The sequence below is a fragment of the Patagioenas fasciata genome, chromosome 5 (assembly GCF_037038585.1).
Source record: "Patagioenas fasciata isolate bPatFas1 chromosome 5, bPatFas1.hap1, whole genome shotgun sequence".
Classification (NCBI taxonomy): Eukaryota; Metazoa; Chordata; class Aves; order Columbiformes; family Columbidae; genus Patagioenas; species Patagioenas fasciata.
Genome location: NC_092524.1, coordinates 35,451,172 through 35,472,696, shown reverse-complemented (window position 1 = coordinate 35,472,696; position 21,525 = coordinate 35,451,172). Strand labels below are relative to the sequence as shown.

At 39.2% G+C, this 21,525-nt stretch overlaps 1 protein-coding gene across 13 annotated transcripts in view; it reads left to right on the top strand.

Moving 5' to 3' along the window:
* Positions 1-17,145, top strand: part of GPHN (gephyrin) — a 293,554-nt gene extending 276,409 nt beyond the window's left edge. For 11 of the 13 annotated variants that reach the window (XM_071809320.1, XM_065839334.2, XM_065839333.2 and 8 more), the window contains 6 exons: positions 6,597-6,684; positions 8,720-8,793; positions 11,438-11,502; positions 12,791-12,894; positions 14,106-14,202; positions 16,140-17,145. In XM_071809320.1, coding sequence (XP_071665421.1) covers positions 6,597-6,684; positions 8,720-8,793; positions 11,438-11,502; positions 12,791-12,894; positions 14,106-14,202; positions 16,140-16,273 — 562 coding nt within the window. In that variant the 3' untranslated portion in view covers positions 16,274-17,145. Of the gene's footprint in view, positions 1-6,596; positions 6,685-7,248; positions 7,424-8,719; positions 8,794-11,437; positions 11,503-12,790; positions 12,895-14,105; positions 14,203-16,139 lie in introns of those variants that run through there. The other 2 variants (XR_011739363.1, XR_011739362.1) reach the window with 1 other exon arrangement.
* Positions 17,146-21,525: the final 4,380 nt, after the last annotated feature.

The following is a 21,525-nucleotide window of genomic DNA, read 5'->3' as shown; positions in this document are numbered from 1 at the left end:
TACCTTCATGTAGGTATGTGCTCCATAGTACATAACCACCTGCCTTCTACAACATGGGACCTTTTCCTCTTGCACTCCCATAGGTATCTGTTTTTCTGACCTCTCTGGTCTTTTGTCATTCTGGCGTATGTATGGGTGGGAGTCTTCTGAAACACTTCATTAGAACATGGAGTAAAATATGTTATCATCCAAATACAGAGAAAAAGTTGAAGGCATTAGGCAGATCTCATGCTAACTTCAGCAAGAGAGTGGAAGACCTCTAATCAAAGTCTCTGAGTTCATAAATATAACATGAAAAAATACTCTGCAAAACAGCATTCTTATTCGCAGCAGCATCAATGAAAGGAGCAGCAAAGAGTAACAAAGACAAATTCTTTTATCCTGCTATCAGATAGACAAAGCTTACATAGTCGTGTTGAACAAGCCAAAAGCTACTGTAATTATTCCAGCTTTCCTCACAAGCTGGCCTGTATTCTTTGGGAAAACATATCGCATCTGTTCAAAGTGATCCAGGGAAATACCACAGAAGGTAGAAGAAACATTCTGAGAACATGATGAAATACACTGGAGAATTTTGAAACAAATACAGTTTCAGAAGAGTGCCCATATGTTCCTACAGACATCATCAAAATCAGATCTTCTGCTTTAGAAAACCATCCTAGTCAAAACACAGGATTCCTATGGCATTCAAATATTCATTTATTGAATTACATTCATTGAAATACATTCAATATTGCATTCTACAGAAGCCTGGTTTTAGTTGGCTAAACTGAATATGGCATCTGTTCACTATTCTGCATCCTGCTAGTTACTGATATGCAAAATATTCCTCTTGGCCATGAGGTGAAAAGTAGGTGGCAGACTTTGTCTTTATGCCTAGATGCATTTATCTACTCGTTTTGAAATCTGTCACCTCAACTGAAAGAGCACAAGAAGAAAAATGAGAGTTAATCATAAAGGATCAAATCCATGTCCTATCTTTCCTCAAACAGAAATGTCATTGAGCTTGATGAGATCTCTGCCTGAGTACAATAAGTACAGTCTTTTATGTTTTTGATGGAAGTTTTACTTCAGTAAATTCTTGATTTGGGGGTGGTTGTTTTAGTTTGTTTCTGATGTAGAACTAGAGTCTTGATTGGGATATTTGGATACAAGGGGAATTTCTAGCAGGTCCTTGTACCTTAGTTCTTTTATTCTTCTGGGAGATCTGTTTAGCAGAAAAGAGACCTCATAAGATGCAAAACTAGCACAAACCACTGTTCCCAGTTTGTGTAGGCATGGCCAACACGTGCTAGACTCAGGGTACATACAGACAGCGTGTAGCCTTTTGAAGTCACAGTAAGTGCTGTGGTTTAGAGGAGCAGCCAGTCTGCTTTGGTCTTTAGTGTGATTAGTGTAGTGTCACTGCCAGCACTTGAGTTTTCATTATGTGTCCGGGAATCTGTAGCTCCTCTGAATCTGTGAGAAATCATGTCTGACAGAGTAGTTATTTCAGCATATAACTGAAATACTTGAAATGCTTTCAAATAAATTAAAACAATAGGCAAGAAAGGTTACCCAGCGCTGCTTTTGTGCTCACAATAGACACTTCTGCATGCATCTGGTGCATTATGCTGCATGCATATCTTTCTGTATCTGTGTCCAAGTTATCTGTAAAGCACACAGGTTTCAGGTTCTGACTGTGGTGGTTTGCATGCACAAATTTTGCAAGTACAGGTTTCCAGAAGAACTGGGTTTATAAAAGCTTGAACTGATACATAGAAAAGTCCAGCAATCGCAAGTGTTTCTATTAGTGACCCAACAGTAATAGCTGTATATGGCAGTGAACAACAGGACTGGAAATGACTGTCAGGTAATGAGGTTAATTTGAACGAATGAGACTACTGTGGCAAAGAACTTGGTGAAAATGGTCCTGGAAATTACTAATGAACAATGGGTTTTGTACTGTGACAACGGCTTGATAAGTCTGTCCTAACTAAATGTTCCACTTCGATTTTACAATGATCACTCATTTTACTGCAGAGTGATAGGTGATGCAGATCACCATTTTTTGTTACTTGTTTCCTAAATTAAATTATTAAACTGAGCAGTTTAATTGCATGTATCAAGCTGCTGGTGTTAGGGGTTGTATCACAGAAAGGGCTAACAGATTTATAATTAATGACAGTGAAGCACAACAATAGGATCAACAGAAATGAATTAACAGACATTGATTTCTATTTGAAAGAAAAAACTACACTGTAATTTAGGGTGCTTCCAAACAGCACTTCAAATATAGAGAATTCTTTGGTCTTGACTGTACTGCAGCTATTTCTTTTGAGAGAGATAAAGGAAAAAAATCTTCTGCATGGCTGATGTCTATTTTAATGAGGCTTACATCATTTTCTTGTTGAAGTTTTTAAGCTCCTGTGTATCTCTTCAGTTCAAAGACAGCTCAGTAATCAAGCACTGCATAAATGTTTTCCACAAACTAGCTTTGATAATCAGAATTTTTCATGAATCCAGGAGGTGTTCCTGCTCCGGTATACTGCCATCCTGCAAGCCCTCTCTTCAAATTAATGAAGTCAAGTGGCGTGTCAACAGCAATGTCATGCATCTGCTTCATGTATTCTATGCACAACAGATACCCTCCCACTCATTTCTAGATTGTACTGTTCATTCTGTTCCATAAAGCTAGATAAAGAGGGTCAGCAAATTGAGGTAGTAAAGCAAATACTGTTTATCAGACTGGCAAAATTAGCAGAGACTATAAAGATATACTTAAAATTACATGGACTCTTTACGGAAAGCATTATGTCTGCAGCTTCAAAAATGTATGTGCAATACACGTAATATTTGTGCAGACACGATCTACTGTAGATGGAAGTTTCTGCTGTTGAGAGAAGGTTTGGATTTGTGCTTACCTATATGAAAAGTTTTATAAGCTGCATATAAAACAAATTTTCTTGGTTGTGTTTACAGAAGCTGCTGTGATGTGATCTGAAGCATATAGAGAGAATATTTTTTTCGATCAATAGCAGCATGTTAGAACAGCACACGCTCTTCTTGTGCACAATGTCACTCTGACTTTGAAAATTACCAAATGAAACAGTTTTGCTATCTGGAAATGAGACTTCCCATCAAAATCTACTTACATTGATTAAGGTATTCACCATTATATTTGAGCACCTGTTACAGTTCTGTCCTTGAAGGAAAAATATCCGAGAATGGTACTTTCACAAGACATTTCAAAGGATTTATCATAGCGAATTAGACCATTAGTCTAGTTAATCCAGTATCCTGCCCCTAGCAATGCCCAGGGCTTCAGAATATAGCTTCTAATTTGTACCTGCTCAGACAGTGAGTGTTATTTCTCGGCTTCATCGTGGTTTGTCTCAGGCCTTTTAAAACAATCTTGTCCTGTTATGCTCAAATGCCAAAGTTATTTTGTCTATTCTTTCAGAAGTTAATAGTCTTCAATTATTTATTCCCTTTGCATTGTCAGTCCAAAGGAGAAGCTGCTCATTGTTATACAACAAATGAAACGAGTAGTAGTATCTTATTATCTGATTATACCAAATATGTGTTAATATGCAATTTGAATGATAACTCTCTGCATTAAATCCACTAAAGGCAAGGAAAATGTTTGCTACGATGTTGATTGAAGATTCAGTAGGTGACTCTTGTAAGGAGCATTTTGTGTTAATTGCAGAATCTTGGAACTACCAGCCTTAAGTAGAATAGAAAGTTTTACAGACGTGAGTGACAAAAAGAAATGTGCCAAGTATGGCAAGAAGAGAGAAGCCTTCTACAAAGGCAACAGAGAGAATTCTGTAAATGTCTCCTTTCTACAGAATAAAAACCAAACTAGTGTAATCATTCAGTTTATTACAATAGAATTTCTATCACATCTTTCATTTTGGAAGAATTCAATGCATTTTGCAACTACCTAAAGAGGATATAGAGTGCTATTGGTTGGATAGAGTTACAGAGACAGAATTTTTAATGTCTTGCATTATAGAGACGGTAAAGAAAGGGATATATTATACGAGTTGTTCTACTGGAAATGCTAAAAAAAGTGCAGCATGTCCAGTAATCTTCAACTTTTTACATGACATGTAGAGAAAAAAACCCTATAGTGAACTATTCCAGTGGTATGGTACCCTCATAAACACAGGTGTGAACTGAGCCCTCACCTGCTGTGAGTTTGGACATATTTTGGGTTGTTGGGTTGGGTTTTATTCCTTTCCAAATTAATTTTTTAAATATATATATACACACAGCATGCATATCTATTTAGTACACTTCCATTTTATTAAACTTCAACAACAGTTAAATATAGACTCATTTGCTTTTTACTATCCCTTCCATTACTCTTAAACCACAACCAAAAGCAAGCCCACTTCGTAATCCAGAATTAGGATGTCTCCAGACAGGTGGTCTTCCTCCCTATGAATAACTTCTGAATAATTAAGCAAGATAAAATGAAACAGCCTGGAGCAAGCTCCAGATAAGGTCTTCAACCGCATCACAACCTAATGAGAAAAATATCCTGAAAGCAGCTTCAGCCTAGTGATAGTGCAGTGAGTGTCCAAGTGTCATCAGGCTTTAAGAAGGATCTACATCGACCTGTGTAATGAGTGAGTTTTCCTTGCTGCATTTCAATCTGTACCCTTATTGGCAAAGATTAAGGAATACTTAAATCTTGAGAGACTTTTCCTATTGCAAACTGTATAATAGTCTTAAGTAATACCGTATTGCACACAGATTACTACTTAGACGTGGAACAATTGGTTCTGAAGAAGACACCGACAGCAGCCAACGACAGACTTGCTTCTTTCCTCTTGCCTTCAACTAGGAAAGACTTATGCTGTTTTTTGGATAAAATTATCCTGAGATTTCAGAAGGGGCAGCTGAGAAAATGTCTCTGTTTCCTAAAGAGCAGAGGAGGAGTGGTTTTTCTTCAGTCTGTATGTTCTATATTTTCTTCCAAAGAAAACGGAGTTCAGCCATTCTTTGTAGGCCATTTAGGGTATCCAGGATATCCAGTACCTTAAACGAAAGTCACGGAGGCATGCCATAATATCTGCAGGCCCTGTTTCCCTTTAAAAAACAGCAGTATATAATTCTGTCTGATTGACTACAGCCCACATTATGGCACCAGCGATCTGCCTTTCTGTCTGCTGTAGATTGTTACCTACGTCTTACAAAGCGGTATGACTTTGAAGAGTGGATATAACCCAACACAAATAGAAAATTTTTGCAGGATAACCACACTGGGATGCCAAAGAAGATGCTGCATCAGTCACTAAACATGGTGGAGAAAGGGTCTTGAGTATTTCTACCTGTAAGGCCTAACCAGGGTAGTGGACACTTAAGGACTCTCAGGTGAGGAGATGAGGAATGTGAAGGATTTGTATGCACTTGAGATATCTACTCAGTGAAGCAGTGCAGTGTTTCTTGTGTCACGTAGACTGCAGTGCACACAGCACCATGTAATGCAAACTGCTGCTTCTGTTTCACTAAACCATGGGCAAAGACAGGATGCTCAGAGGAAAGGATTTTTCTTTCTGAGACCTGTGGCATTTAACTGAGGTGCTGTATTCCAGATGAAGTCCTTTATACAATCACTGGCATTATTGCCCATTCATTCAATTGCATTCTAAGAAGGAACAGCTTTGCGTGAAAACTTTCGGGATCATTAAAGTAAAAACATACTGTTGAAGGAGCCTTACATACAGTTGTAGCAATCAGTCAGCTTCTGGTCAGTTCACAAATGTTAAATGCAATGTATGTATTTAATATATACTGGAGATTCTTTCGGATTCCTATGGTCTTGTGAAAGTTGTGTAACCGAGTTTCTCCACGGCATGCCTTGAGACTCTGTTAGCATCAGCACTGCTGTTAGGTGGCTAATGGCCACTTCAGAGATACCAAAACTGAAATATACTCAGCTTCTATCCTTCACCTTCGCAGTTATACTCTTTGTATGGAGAACATCGCAGCTCCCCTTACACTGTTTCTCGTGAAGGTGAACAGACCCTTGAACGGGATGGACTGTGTTTTTTCAAGATGAAGCAGATGTACAGCTGACTTTGCTGCAGAGCCCTCTAATGGGCAACATAAACAAAGGATTTACTCACACTTTTCACTGATGGAAGTTTGACATGAGCCTTACCCCCATTTCTGCACACACCAAATAATCTAGACAGGTAGCAGTGCAGCCTGCTTGGTGGCCAGTAATTTTCATGTATCAGGTCCCTTTATATAGCCCTGTCAGCTCATCTAAATCATAATTTGTATTGCTACCTACTGTGCAAATTACATGCTTTTTGACACTTGTATTAGTGGTCTTCAGTCCCAACCTAAAGTATCCCACTGTTCCTGTTGCAAAGCTTTCAGAGAGAAAGGTGCCAAACGGTGTGTTCACTTAATGAGGCTGCATTTCTTCACTTGAATAGAGCAGTGTGGAGGCTGAAGAAGGTAAAGATATTATCCTGGCGCTGTGTCTTTCTTAAAATACGTGTGTGTATGTACATCTGTATGTGTGCACACAGACACACTACAACTGGTAATAGTTCCGTGCCGCTAATCTGCTTGCCTGTTCTTTTCTGTAGCCCAGATGATTTACTGAATGCACTGAATGAGGGTATCAGCCGTGCTGATGTGATCATTACATCAGGAGGTGTATCTATGGGGGAAAAGGTATGCTAAATTTAAGTATGACTTGCTACGATATATGTAAGAATTTAAAGCCAGAGTCTGTCATCAGAGCTTCTACTTTTGTATTAATGTTTATTAAAAAGGGATCTTACTTTTTTTAGAACACTTAAATGTGAATTAATTAAGAAAATAGTCTTCTGTGCTATCCTCAATCCTTTTGTTCTTGTTACTGTACTATAGTAGATATGGTACAACAGGGAAGATTTTGTGATGTGAGTGATTTGCAAATATGTTTTTATTTAAGGAATGATTTAGGTAGTTATGATGAGGAAGGTGCTTGGTTAACAGCACAAGAAGGCAACAGACTTCATTTTATTCTTAAAGCAGGTAAAATGTAGATAGAATAAAGCTACTTTGAATGTACTTCGAAAAGCAACCTGAGTATATAAATAGCTCTTTCTTACTCAGCAGATCTGTTTTCTGAATACGCCAAAGCTTTATCTGTTACAAAAATAGTTTTATCACATTTTGCGCCTGATAGTCCTACAGAGGCAATACATACGAGACACAGTGAGCTGATATATTTGCCTTTTGAATCATTAACAGAATTGTTGATTGAGTTCCTGTTGGTAACCCCTGTGCCAAAACCATCAAAGAAAATAGGGATACACAGATGCTGGTGGGGCGTAGATGAACCTGCAGGACATTTATTAATCATGACTTATGCGAAGGAAAACTCAGATTACTTTTTGATCCCAGGCTGAATCTGTGAGTTTGGCAGGTAAAAGAAACATCTCTCCTTTTATAATTAACAGATACTAAAAACAGTCACTAGGAGGTGGCAAACATGAGTGCTTTTTTTGTCACTTTTCTGAGTAGAAATCATATTGTTGGATACATCGTGAAAATGGATAACCAGTTAAACCAGTGCAAATTACTTTCAATCCCATTACTGTCCTCAGTATTCCTAGAAAAACAATCAAGGACAAGTGCTGGTCTTTAAATTGGGAATGTGGCGACACAGGAACACGGGGAAGTGAGTGGACTGCTGAATGGTCTGACAGGCATTTCTGGCTAATTTATCCCCAGTCTGAATTAGAGGCAACAGCATAAAGTCAGAAAGCTCTATATTCCACTGATGGTTACTCCTCTGATACTGAGCTTTCAACAGTTTAAATGAAATAACTGTGAACATCCAAAAAGTAAATATAGAGTAAAAACGGGGTTAATGCAATCAGTAATTGAGAATTCATGCCTGGCTGAGAAAAGTTGCTGCTTTCCAAGTATTTGAACAAACACACACACACAAGATGGGAAAACGGCAAGGGAGCTTCAGATTTACTGCTTCCAAAGTCTTTCCTCACAGCTGAATGTTATGTCCTGTGTCTTTAATCTCACTAAACACAACAGACAGGATACTACATTTCTGAGGATAGCAATAAAGACTAAACAAGTAATTCAATTTGTTTTAATAACTGGATCGATTGTGTTAATGCAAAATCATTTAACTTGAACACACAAACCACAAGCAGTTTTTCCTTTCTAAGGACTGTTAAACCCAACCACTGTGAATTAGACCATGTCCCCAAGAAATTACAATAATTACAGTATCCTGGAAAACTATGATTTCTACAGTACAGTATTGATTTCAAAAGTACTAGGAGATCTCTGACTCTACTGCTAGAGAGCTTCCATGGCAAAAGTTAAATAACTGGATGATTATGAGTCTTAACTTTGAACCATAAAGGCTTTTTTTCCATCTTTGACATAGAAAATGTTTTAGTAGTAGATATTTGTGGGGTCCTCTAAGATTCTGATGCTGCAACTGACTTTAATGTAAATACATTACAATGACCTTCTGGAGTCAGGTTTGGCACCTAAAATGAGTCTGTTCTTCACCTCTTCTTTTTGAACATACATTCGTTCAAATACTGGCAATTCCCCACTGGACTGTAGCACTTGAAGGATATGAAAAGTCTTTCATCTTCACTTGATGTTAATTAAGTGCTTTGAATGCTTAAATGATGTAAGCCACTTTGATGTTACTTAATTGATTTTCATTCTTTAATTTAAACAGGACTATCTTAAGCAGGTGCTGGATATTGATCTTCATGCACAGATTCACTTTGGCAGAGTTTTTATGAAACCAGGGTAAGAAATCTTTCTACTTAGGCAGCATAGATGGAGGCTGTATTGGGCCAAATACCCCATATGAGTGCTCCAGTACATTTCAGTTTTCCAAATATACTATAAACCACATGGCAGATATATACGGGAAAAGAAGCAAAATCAGTCCTATTCAGATTAGTCAGGAACTTTATGGGTGAAATTAACTGGAACAGAGGGATTGCTCTTGATCAATAGGAGAGATTTCTCTGATAACTGCTGCAAATCAGGTTTGGGGACTGGGGGGAAACCAGCATTGTATAAACATGGCCACAGTCTTCCCTGTGGTCACAGAGCTCAGATATTACCATTGTTATGAAATAACCGGTAAATATAAGGACATTTAACTGCTGGTTTGCTTAATGAGCATCTCATTTCACTTCAAAATTTGCATAAGCCATATTCCTGCAAACAAGCAATTTCTTGAGAGAGGTGGAATGACAGCCATTTATGAATTTTTATCTAATTGGCATATTGAGCATAGTAATTTTAAAGTAAACACAATCCTTTATGTGTTTAGTTTGCCTCAGAAAACTGTTTCAGCGTTGCTTTCATTTGCTGTGGCACTGCTATTATAATTAATAAGTCTAGAATTGTGCTTTGTAAGGAAAATGAAAACTAGATGTATTGAAAATAGAGAGTTCCCTTTCACAATACAGTAGCGGGAAGATGTTTGCAGCTCTGCCTCGGTAACCACGGAGGGCAGTTTGTTTGCAGGCTGGGTTGGCACAGCCCAGTAACACAAGGCCAAGACCAGCTTTGAGGAATGGTTCCCTCTAGCCCATAGCTTGTTGCCAGGGATCTGAACAGAAAGCAGCTGTTTGCTGTGAAAATAGACAAATACTTTTACTGTCTCTGCATACCATCCAGTAAAGAACTGCATGTGGGTTTGGTGCTGGTGCTGCTACTACCACCACCTTGCTTCTATAAAAGGAACAAGTGAGCTGAAAGTATGTTTTTTTCCGGTGCTGGGTGTAGCCCAGGCTTGGAAATTGCTCACTGCTTTGGTCATGCTGCTACAACCGATGCGGGGAAGTCCCGAATGTGGGATCTGCACTCCAGCCTCTGCTGCTGACAAGAATGGATAACCTGATGTAGAGAATTCAGAGTATTAAATTCTGGTTCTGGCTTATCTGAAAGCAAATGTAATTCTTCCTTCTGGTGAACCCTCTGTAGACTTGCAGCAGTAAACTTTCTAGTTACTAGCCAGAAAAGTTTTGAGAAATCGTGTTTTACCCAAGCATCCATTTTCATTTTATGCCATATTTCTTACTGCTACCAAAACATTTGGTCAGCTAATCTGTAAACACTCTCATTTGCATTGGCTGTAGTGCAACAGCAAATATGTGTCTTAGTTTTTATTACTTGTCTTAAAAGGCCTTAGATATGAATTGTGATTACTATACTGGGAAAAATTCCCTTGAGTAAGTTCCAAGAGTGAAGCCAGAATTTGCTTTGTATTCCTGTATTTTGATGTGCTACATGACTGCAGAGTGATGCCTGGGATTTACCATTCCTCTGCTTGATCTGAAAGTTGCCGAGCTAATGTTAGGCTGCATCTTGTCTAGCAGACTTTACCAGTGATGGTGTTGAAATCTCATATGAGAATTCAGAGTTTCCAGTAAACGTGAATTAGCAGTTAGATTTTATCTACCTCAGACTGTGCACTGGTTATAAGATTTGGAGGTCTGGCACATAGTTCCCGTTATGTTAGAGACATTTCAAAAGAGAAACTTCAAACACCAGTTTCCCCTGGTAAAACAGGATATTGATTAGTTCTAGCAGATACAAAACGAGGTAATAATGATCAAAGCATGGCAAATCTCCAGAGTTGCTGCTGGTCAGCAACTATCATCTGCTGAGTAGGTGATCGTTGTTAACTCAAGATGAAGCCAAGGAACGCAGCCTAATTGTTGTTCCTATAAAGTATAGTTTCTAATGTGTAAATGGATGATCTGAACATAAGTATATAGAAAACTTTTTAAAACTGATGAGTCCGTTTTCTTTGCCAGCCACATTCTGAAGCCATCACATTACTGCGCAGTTTGTATAACTGTCACAGCCCTGGTAACAGGTCCCTGAAGATGGCTCAGGAGCAGCTGTGACAGGCGGAGCGGGCTCTCCCCTGGCAGAGCTGGGTCGTACCTGACTGCAGCTCTGCCTGCGCTCCTGCATTGGCTGCGCTGAAACACTGCTCCGTCGTCACCACTGAGGTAGACAGTGGAGTGAAGGAAATCAGAGTCACTGATGTTAGAAAAATTTGGAGCGCCTTCTGTGAAAAACAAAGACTGCTCTGTAACTGCATAATTTCAGTATTACTTCTTCATTAATTGACTTCTAGCATAAAGACAGGATGTAGATTTTTGATTCATCTGCTCTTAGATGTTTCCTCACCAGAAGCAAAATCACCTACTTAAAACTTCATGGCTGAATACCAAGAAAAAGTAATTGTTCTGTCATCATGAGGAAAGGATTGTACCCTCAGTGTGGAATAAGCAGCAGGTGCTAATGAGCTGCTGCTGGAGAGAGAGATCTCGTTCTGTTTTCATTTCCAAATGTTTTAAATAATAACATAATAATGTTCAGTCAGAGTCTAGTGCAGATATTAAATAGCTTTCTTTTTCCATAGCCTGCCAACAACTTTTGCAACTCTGGATATTGATGGTGTAAGAAAAATAATCTTTGCACTCCCAGGTAAGATGTTTTGTGGATTGCTTTTGTTGCTGTGCATAGATTACAGATATGAAACAGAATAATGACATTTCACAGTACCTCTGTCTGGTGTTGGCATCTCTAAGGAAGGTACCTGCAAGGTTTTCCCAGAAATTTCCAGAAGAGATTGACTTATAGGGATATGCTAAGGAGTTCTTTCTTGTTCCTGTCCTCAGAATTTGCAAGTGTACAGGCCTTATGATTTCTTCCATCCAACAATTTCCTTGTGTTTTGTAAGCAGCACTATACAGGGGTGTTTTTTTCCTACAGCTCCCTCCACCTTCACAGTAAATATCTGTGCATGTAAGTCAGTGCATCCACTCTGAAGTATTGAAATGGAGGCAAAAAGGACAGAGTGCCAAGGAATATGTCACAGAATTGCTTTTTTTTATCATGATCGTACCATGGAATCAAAAGAGGGCAGCATCGCTTCACTTCCTGCATGCAGCATTGCCCTGGAAATCACCATGTACAGAATAAACATTTCCTTAGAGATCTGGCTACAAATTTCTATCCTCTTAAATCAGGAGGAATTTATTTTATTCTTATTGCTCTGGCTTTGCATGGATATCTGACTACACAAGGAATCCTATTCTTTGTAAGCTGGTGGCTTTCAGATACACCTCTAGTGCTTTTTGTCTCTCTTGTTTTAGTTGCTGCTGTACATTTTCTTCCAGGGGAAAGATCAATGGAGCATCTGTGTGACTGTAGTATTTGCTTTAGAACTGACATCTAGGGAAGTCTAGATGTGTAAGACAAGTGGTGTTTAACAGACATTGGTCACACATCTCCCTTATCAGTCAGCAGAAAATGTGTAAGTCAGAAGAATTCTCCTCAGAATTACTAGTAAATAATTTTGACATTCTGTGAGGGAATTGAAAGTTATTTTTCCATAGGTCTTGGAAACCTTAATCATTAATCAAGAGCCCTATCAGCTAGGACCCATACCTGTGCACAGTAAACCCTGCTCCAGCCCCAGACATAAGAGAAAAGGTGATGGAGGAACAGAGGCAAATGTTGGGGCCTGAGGAACATGGGGCAGTTGTGGTCAGGGCAGGGTGGCAGTTCGCTGTCAGCCACACAGTGCAGCTTTCAACAGGTGCGCTCGCCACGTGCCACTCCAGCCTTGAATGAAACATCTCCTGTACGTAACATGAAAAGCTCTTTAGAGTCCTTGAGGGTCCAATTGCTATAAAAACATGAGATCACTTTCAGCATTTCACAGAGTAAATCAAGAGGAATTCACCACCAACTGTTCTTTGTCCAACAGGCAACCCTGTGTCAGCCGTCGTCACCTGCAATCTCTTTGTTGTTCCTGCACTGAGGAAAATGCAGGGTATCCTGGATCCTCGGCCCACCATCATCAAAGCCAGGGTAAGGAGGTCGTCCTTCATGTGAAAATTCTCTGGAGATGCTGAAGCACAGTTTTCAAAGCTCTTGGGGCTCTGAAAGGCTGTCTTGTGTGGGTAATCTGAGCCTTAGACTAATTATGGCACGTCAAAGGAAGTTTACACAAAGCAGAGGTACATTCTCGATCTCTGCTAATGGTAATATTTAGTCCCATAATTTCTAGGAGTTAGATGGCCATCTAATGCAGCGAGATATACAGATGCAGAGGCAGCCATTTGCCAGTCAGGCCGGAAGAATGCTTTCCTGTCTGAAGAAAAAAAAGGTTTAACCTGTGGTAAATAAAGCAGAGTAATGTGGGACTACCTAAATAGTTGGATAGTTCTGTATTAGCGACAGAAAATACAAACTTTAAAGCCTTTCTGTTCTTGAGTTATTTATATAAGTAACCCACATGACCCCCACCCTCAGCAATATAAATCCCTTAAACTCTTCATTTCACTCTTATAATAAATCATGGATATTGTAACTCCGTTTAATATAAATTCAAGGCATGTCATTATAATGTATTATTCTTCTATTTTTGATTCAAATCAAGTACCAAGGAACACATTACCTTCTATTGTTTTCCTAGTGTTCTTGGCTATGCACTTTTCTCTTACTGCTTATTCTGTCTCTCACTTACCCTCAGGCATCCAGATTTTTCTTAATCTCACAGCTAAAATATTTTAAACCAGAGAGCAATTTGGAGTGATCCTCACTTTTGCATGAATTTTCCAGTGTGTTCCACTAAATTCCATTGTGAGCCATCTCCTGTATGTCTTTTCATTTCAAAGATTGGCCGTTTCCCTTTTGTCAGAGCTAGCAGGATTTTGAATGTGAATAAATTTTTTATCTTTATGCAGTGTAATCCAGAGAGCAGAAACAATAAAGTTGTTTTTTTTTTCCAGAGAAATACTGTCTTTAAAGTAAAGGAACAGCTTTGGAATATTCCACTTGGTGTATGTACACTCCATCATACACTTCGATACCATAATATCACAGTTGTATTTCCCTTAAATACTGCAGTCTCTACCTTCTACAGCTTTTGGTCTTGCACTAGACACTATCAAACTTCAAAACGCAAGTTTTTAAAAAGACTGCTTTTGAGGAAAAACAATTAAGCAGATGATTCCGATATCTTAGCCAGTGCAATCTGCATGCATGACATTCTCATCCTTTCTCTGCTTCTTCTACAGTTATCATGTGATGTAAAATTGGACCCCCGCCCAGAATATCATCGGTGCATACTGACTTGGCATCACCAAGAACCACTACCTTGGGCACAGAGTACAGGTTAGTGCCCAGTCACACAGGCTGACAGACACACTCACACAGGTCCTTGCCTTCCCACATATATGTCTGAAAGCAACCAAGCATGTGTACTTATGCAGGCTGATTTGGTGACATACTTGTGCATATGCATACATGTACATTGGTATAAAATTCTGTCATGATATGACTTACCATTTTAACCATTAAAACTTCCTTTTTCTGAACCACCTGTCTCTGTACACGTACACAGAGAAATACACCTGTGCGTTTGTATATGTGCACACATGGCTTTTTATAACCATCCACCTGTGCTTACTTGCACTCCCAGTCATATTTGCTCTTGTGCGTGCAGTAAATAAACACAGGTTGGGGCTTAGGTAGGAACAGTACAAATAAAAGAAGTGTGATTCTAGCAGAACTGGAAAAGTAGAAGAGATAGCAGAGGCTGTGTGTGTTCTCTTAAAGCAGACTAAGACCTTTATTAGTCATGTTTGCCACCTAGGGATACTTCTGGATCCTCAGATGCAGTCGAGGTAAATACTAGATTTGAATATTTTTTAGCTGTATACTGCTGGAAGACAGACTCTGCCAGTTCCTCAAGAGATTCAGGTCCTTCAACAAATAATTGTCTTTTTGCTACATCCAAATTGTTCAATACAAAGCATGATTTATGAGTTGCCACAGGGAAAACATTAGCTCAAATGCATCTTACTGTTAATTCAGAGAAAGTTCTTACCATTTACTCCTAAGATCACACAGCCTCTGACATATTTCCAGATATAAGTCAAGCTATTACTTATGTCTATAACACCCTATTTGATTTAACTCTGTTTTGTTGTGCATCGCTTCTTTCCTTACACAAGCAGACAGTCTGGAATGATTTCTCTGTCAACGTGGAAGTCTGAAAACCAAGAAACTAAACGGCATGACTTTGTGTTGCATTTTCATTTTTTGTCAGTACTATCAATATGATACTTTTGATCTTCTGGACACATTGTGAAGCTCAGTGTCCCAAAGAAACCCATTCTTTTGAGGTGATATATGTTATATATAACCATATATAACTATAGAGGGGCCTGACCCTAGGATCCCCCTGAAAAATGTGATGTCCGAGTGAAGGTGTCTAAGTGAAGCTTTCCAGTTCCTCTTTCCTTCGTTCTCAGGTGACAGCTCGAGCTAGGTGTCTCTGGAGAGGGACTCCTAACCCCAATCACCCCCTCCAATTATACCCAGACCACCCAGTACCCAATCCTTAAGTTCAATCACTTAATTCTGGTTGGTGATCTCTTGATTTTTTATTTGTTTTCTTTGTTGCTGGGCTGGCCGCCTTCTGAAGTTACCTCATTCTCTTAGAAGTGTTTTGTTGGTACTTGTTTCTGCTCACGTGTGCCAGATTTGGCTAGTTCTGTGGTAGCAGCATTAGTTGTATCAAAAAGTTTACTCTCCATCAGCTCTTGCGGCCTAGGGCTTCAACTACTTTAACTACTAGTGCTAAGCTACTCCCGTTACACGAGACTATTCAGAGCGAAGAATACAGTTAATCAAACTTATTCTTTAACAGTACCTTAAAAGCATTCTAGACTCTGCTGGTTTTAGTCTTTGTACAATTGGAATTAGATACACAAATTGGAAAGTAAAGTCGTTTTGATAGGATTAGAAATTCCAACAGAAAAGCAATTTACTATGACAAGATATGAGGTACAGATAATGTGGAAGGCTGGATAGGAACGCAATAGGCAAAGGAAATGAGAGTTTTGAGAGCCAGAGCAACGAGAGGCTGGCTGATGCTCTACAGAGTTCTCTGTTTCTATCCACCTTGCAATGGCGAGATCCCAGCTCCTTTAATAAGTCAGCAACGTGAACATCTTTGTAAGAACAGCTCTCGTTTCCTACATGGTGTGTTGCATCTTTTGAAACTAACTGAGAACTTAGCTGAACTTCTTCTCTCTCTCCTGCAGGGAATCAGATGAGCAGTCGTCTGATGAGTATGCGCAGTGCCAATGGACTGTTGATGCTACCTCCAAAGACAGAGCAGTATGTGGAGCTTCACAAGGGGGAGGTGGTGGATGTCATGGTCATTGGAAGGCTATGATGTCACCAGCAAGAGTGAAGCTTTGATGCATGTCCACATATCATTGACTGTATCCTGTAATATGCAACGGCACAGCTAGTTTTTCTGATTTGGATAAAAGTTGATCAGTATAGTCAACATCTTGAATTATATTTCAAATGGAATTTAAATAAATACCTTTTAAAAAAAACTTTAAAACAAATCTTAACAAAGAAATTTATTCTGATTATATCAAAGCAACTTTTTCCTTTCCTTGCAATTGCTTTGTGTGTTCAATGCTAGTTCTAATAGCGGTAGCTTTTAGTAGACAGCAGTAGGTGCCTGCAGAACTTGTGTTTTTTCTCATCTTTAAGATACAACTACTTACGCTCTTAAAACAAGGCTGTCTGCTTATTTATACTAGCGTAGACAACACTTGGATTTCCCTTATTAGTATGCTTCATAACCGCTTCACAGAGCGCTTCTGCTTGTTCTTTATCTTGTATCTCGTGTTGATGTGCACAGTGCCAAAAGCAGAGTGGCTGCGCTGGGAACCCAATGAAGCCCCGAGGTTTCCTTACCTCGCTGCGCATTCAGGGATCTCTCTTGTCCCAGCAGCCACCCAGCTCAGTACTCTTGGGCAGTAACTGGATACCTTTTATTTCAACAAACAAAAAAATTGCTTCCTTAAGTGCTGACAGCCTTTTTAACCAATACATTTAAAAATGTACAGAATTAAAAACTAAAAAAAATCAAAGACTGATCTTGTACAGATATTAGTGTTACCAGCATTCGTGTGGAAATTAAATGAGCAAAGAAATAAAACTAATGTTAAACAACTCTGTACCATAACATTTTCTGTAATGATATTGAAACTTAACTGAATAAAAAGAATCCTTAATCATTATTTAAAATTTCACCTGTTTAGCCTTGTTGTTTGAACCAAAACCATAGTGGTTTAAGCGGATATTTGGGGTGGAGGAAGAGGACAGGAAGGAGGGGGAAATGGTGTATGGAATTCAGGGCCTTCCCCCATGTATGGTATCATAAGTGAACTGAGAGTATGGAGTGAGCTCTCTCTCCCTCACCTCCCCAGGGACAAAGTGGAAGCAGCATTTGGGGGGGGAGGTTTCAATTGGACCAGTCAAAGCTGGAGAATACTGGGGTTTTTCCATCTGAATTGCGTAGCAGTTGCAAACAGCCGTTGTACTGCACTGTGTGGAATTTGATAGAGCATTTGGGTTTGGTTTTTTTTCATTATATTATTTTTTTGATACTGGGACTGTTCAGCCCTTGACAGATTATGTATTTTGGTAATTCCACATTTCATCTAGGTTTGAGACCATAGCAGTGCCCTACAACACCTTGCTTCTTGGAGTTCATGGGCAAAATACTATCCCATCAACTCCACTCATTAACGCAGAACATTTGTCTATAGTATTTTTTGAAGACTTACGTCAGGGAGGGCACAGAATACTTGGTTTGAGTCTTGACTGCCACAGTTGGACCAGGGCTGTAGTTCCATGATAACTGCAGAGGGCACCCCTGAGGCTGGTTTTGAAACCAAACTGTTTGCTATGCAGCAGCCTGAATCCACACCCTGCACAGGCCATTGGGAAGGTTGAAGACAGGTGGGCATACACCATGTCCAAAGGCACTGCAGGGGCAGAGCTTTCAGAATAGTAGTAACACAACTTGCTGATCATACTTCTTTGTTCTGGACTACATGACAACATTTGTGATCTCTGTATGTAGCAGCAGGATGGTACTAAATGAAATTAATGAATGCTTGTATTTACTATACCAATATTGTAAACCGCAGAAGAAGGAAGAGAAAAGAGAGTTAACTCATCTCTGAGAAATAATGTAGAACACTGCCTTTTATAATCCAAATGATTATTATATAGTTAGGAGTTACTACAGGCAGTGCATATAATGAAAATTGGAAATTTATAAAGGACATCAGCAACAACAACTTCAAGGAAGACTGTTCATGCAATTTGAGATGCTAGACAAAGATAAAAGAGACATGTGAGGAACTTAGCCAGAAATATCTTGGGTCTGGTTTTCATTAAATCCATTACTCAAATGTGGCAGAGTTGGCACAATGCTGTGTTTAATGCACAGCTCGGTTTAAACCAGATTTTGGTGCCTTAACATTTACCTACCATTGTAACGAGTAAAAACATTTAGAGATTAATCAAGACAATTTTTTTTCCAAATCACTGATAATATAAACTGCTTTAGCCACTCTACTGTCTTTTGTAACCCAGTCTGCCCAGCATGTGAAGTTTCATGCAAGAAAATAAGCTTTGCAGTTTCTGGGAGAGACGCTTACAGCCCAGCCCCTGTTAACACTGACAGCCATAGCAGTATGTTGGAGAGGTAACTCTGGGACCAGTATCATAACAAGTTTATTATTTATTATTAAAACTTCTTTATTTATTATTTACTATTACAACTACGTCTCAATTTTCAAGCCTAAAATATGAAGAATTTGCCTTGGTTGTTGGAATATAAGTGGATATACATGTGATATAAATAGATAAATTCAAGTCACTTTTATTGTTTTTAACATTCCCAATTCACAGTTTCAGGGAAGGGTGGAAACCTCAGAAGAGAGATCAAGGACAAATGGATCTTCAAGTATTTGCTTGCTTAGGTTCAAGGACTGAGACTTGCAAATGGAAACATTTTAAGGAACATTTTCACTATTTTTACTTCTCTAGATAAGCACAATCAAAGTAATAACTTACTTACCAACAAGAACCAATGCCAACAATGACTGAAGATAAGGTTGGTATTACAACATTTGTAGTTTTCTAATTTTTACAGCATTTTCTTCCTTCTCAGTCCCATTCATCCAACTGGGATAATCCTACAGGGACCTACAAATCATACAGCAACTTTCTGCCCTGGCTAACTGGGACCAAAATTTGATTGTACACCTGGATGTTAAAATCATTCAAAATACTGATGTATTCAATCAGATAAGTAGAATAATAGACTGGCTTCTTCAAAATACTAATTTAAAGACTTTAATTACAGAAATGACAACATTAATTGTATCTTCATACTAAAATACGCTGAACTTGAAATGTCTTTGATCTGTAAGTAGTTATTACAGATCTGTATGACTCCAGAGGTTACTAATCAACATGGAATCTTTAGCCTTTTTGATTCTTCAGCTGAGGGGCTGCACTTAAAACATATTACCACATGGATGCTGCTTAAGGACAATATGCAACTGGAATCACCCTGCAGGGTGAGTGGATCCACCTTGGTTCCAAGTCTGTCAGTGTTGGATGGCGCATCCCAGCCTCGTTGCCTTGGCACGGCAGCTGAGTGCAGGGCCTGCCACAAGTCACGCTCCAGAAAGCTCCTCAGGCCAACGCCTCTGCCAGCACTTGCGGGGCAGGAACTACATCAGAAAGTCAAGACTTTGGTGGGACATGTTATTTTGGAAAGCAGATGGCAGGCTAAGATATGGCCCAGGACTTCTATGGCCCTGCATTATGTTGTAATACTCAGCTTCTCAAAAATAGCCCCATCACCTAAACTGGTTGTGGGGTTTTGTGTTAAAGAATATATATTTAATTAAAAAAAAAAAAAAAAAAACACATGTCACAGTATGGTTTTCTTACATGATAACAACACTGAGGTGTTTTCCAGGTCCCTGTATTTGCAATGGACAAAGAGAAGACATGCAAAGTAAGGGCCAGATAGCAAAAAGCCACAAGTATTGGTTAATGCTGAAGTGCCTACAGATTCATCAGCAATCAAGGTCAGTAGTTGATTTAAAGACAGAGTCTCCTTCTTGGATACATTTATTTGGTATATTTGAATATATAGCTTTGTGCTTCCCCTGAGGAACAAGGTGGGAGAGTATGAGAGCATCAGATGAAGAGTTAGAGCCCAATTCAGGCTGCGTTATCAAGCAGTAGGTTGGGCTGACATGTAATGATCCTTATACTCTCCCTCTTACCTGACAGAAAACTAAGAATAAGAAGGAAGAAGGTAGATGTTGAAATCCTCAGGCACAAAATTTGCCAAAAAAATTTATTTTGTGATGTTATTTTACGCATTTTCCAAAATTCCAGGTAAGACTTACTTTGCTTAAATGCTTTATATATATGGCAGTCTCCTTCCTGAAGCTATTTCAAGTCAGCTGGTGTTACTCCCATTAAAAAGCTGATTTTTAGTACTACAGATTAGACAGGGAAGGGCATTTATGCATGCAGTCAAAGGACGCAAAGACATTTCTAGGAGATGGGGACAAGAAGGTGATCAAAGTCACAACTGTTGATGAAGAAAAAAGTTTTGCAGCATGGATAACAATTGTAGCAGCTGATGATCGTTAAAGCAGCAATCTGATGAACAGACACAAGGTACAGTTTCCCATAGTAATATTTGGTCAGTATTCCTCACTTTCCTAAAGCCAGACAGTCTCAAAACACACAAGGCAGCATTTTTCCCCCCCCCTAGCTTGACACTGTCAGCAGTTGAACTTCTCCCTTTACTCAGAGTGAAAAATCCACGTTGTTGTTTCTTCCGTGTTTTCTTTGCAAACTTGACTTTTGTTTTCTAGTAAGTACATCCCAGCCTCCGCCCAGGAAGGTGAGTCCCCATGCTGGATTTAAACTCACCATTGAAATGCAGACACTTCTTGGCTAAGTCATGGGGAGGAAAAGCCTGTTGTGTTTTGCAAATGTGACAGCCTCACGGTGTACTGCTAGTTGTATGTTTTCTGAAAGGGCTTAGTGACTCATTTTCAGCATAAGATTAAGACTTGCTCTGTGCATTTGTGCCATATTGCACAAAAGCTTACAAAGCTCTTGGAATATAAAGCCTTCAAAAGGGTGATGTACAGATGCTCAGTAACTCTCTAGTTGTCAGACTGGTCTGGCTGGGATTACTCGCTCCATCCAGCACTGTATAGTGACATCCCCCATGCTCTGTCCCTATGCAAGGACTTCTGCATTTGTACGGACCCAGTTTCAGTTTAAAAACACAGGCAGCCAACAATTTTTGCAGAGTTAATCCAAAAGCAAACCCAAAACCTCATTGTACACCAGTAACTCTACAGGTAATCTGAACATACTGGAAAAAAGCAAATGCACTGGCATGATTTTAATAACGAGGGGTTCAAAAGTAGAAGTAAAGTGACTTCAATAAAAGTATAAAAGACAGAAGGTAAGTTTATAGCCATGCAAAAACGACCTTAGAAACAACAGCAGAGTAAGATCTCGAAATCCTGATTTACTCCTTTTGTAGGTACAGAGCACTGCCAGTTT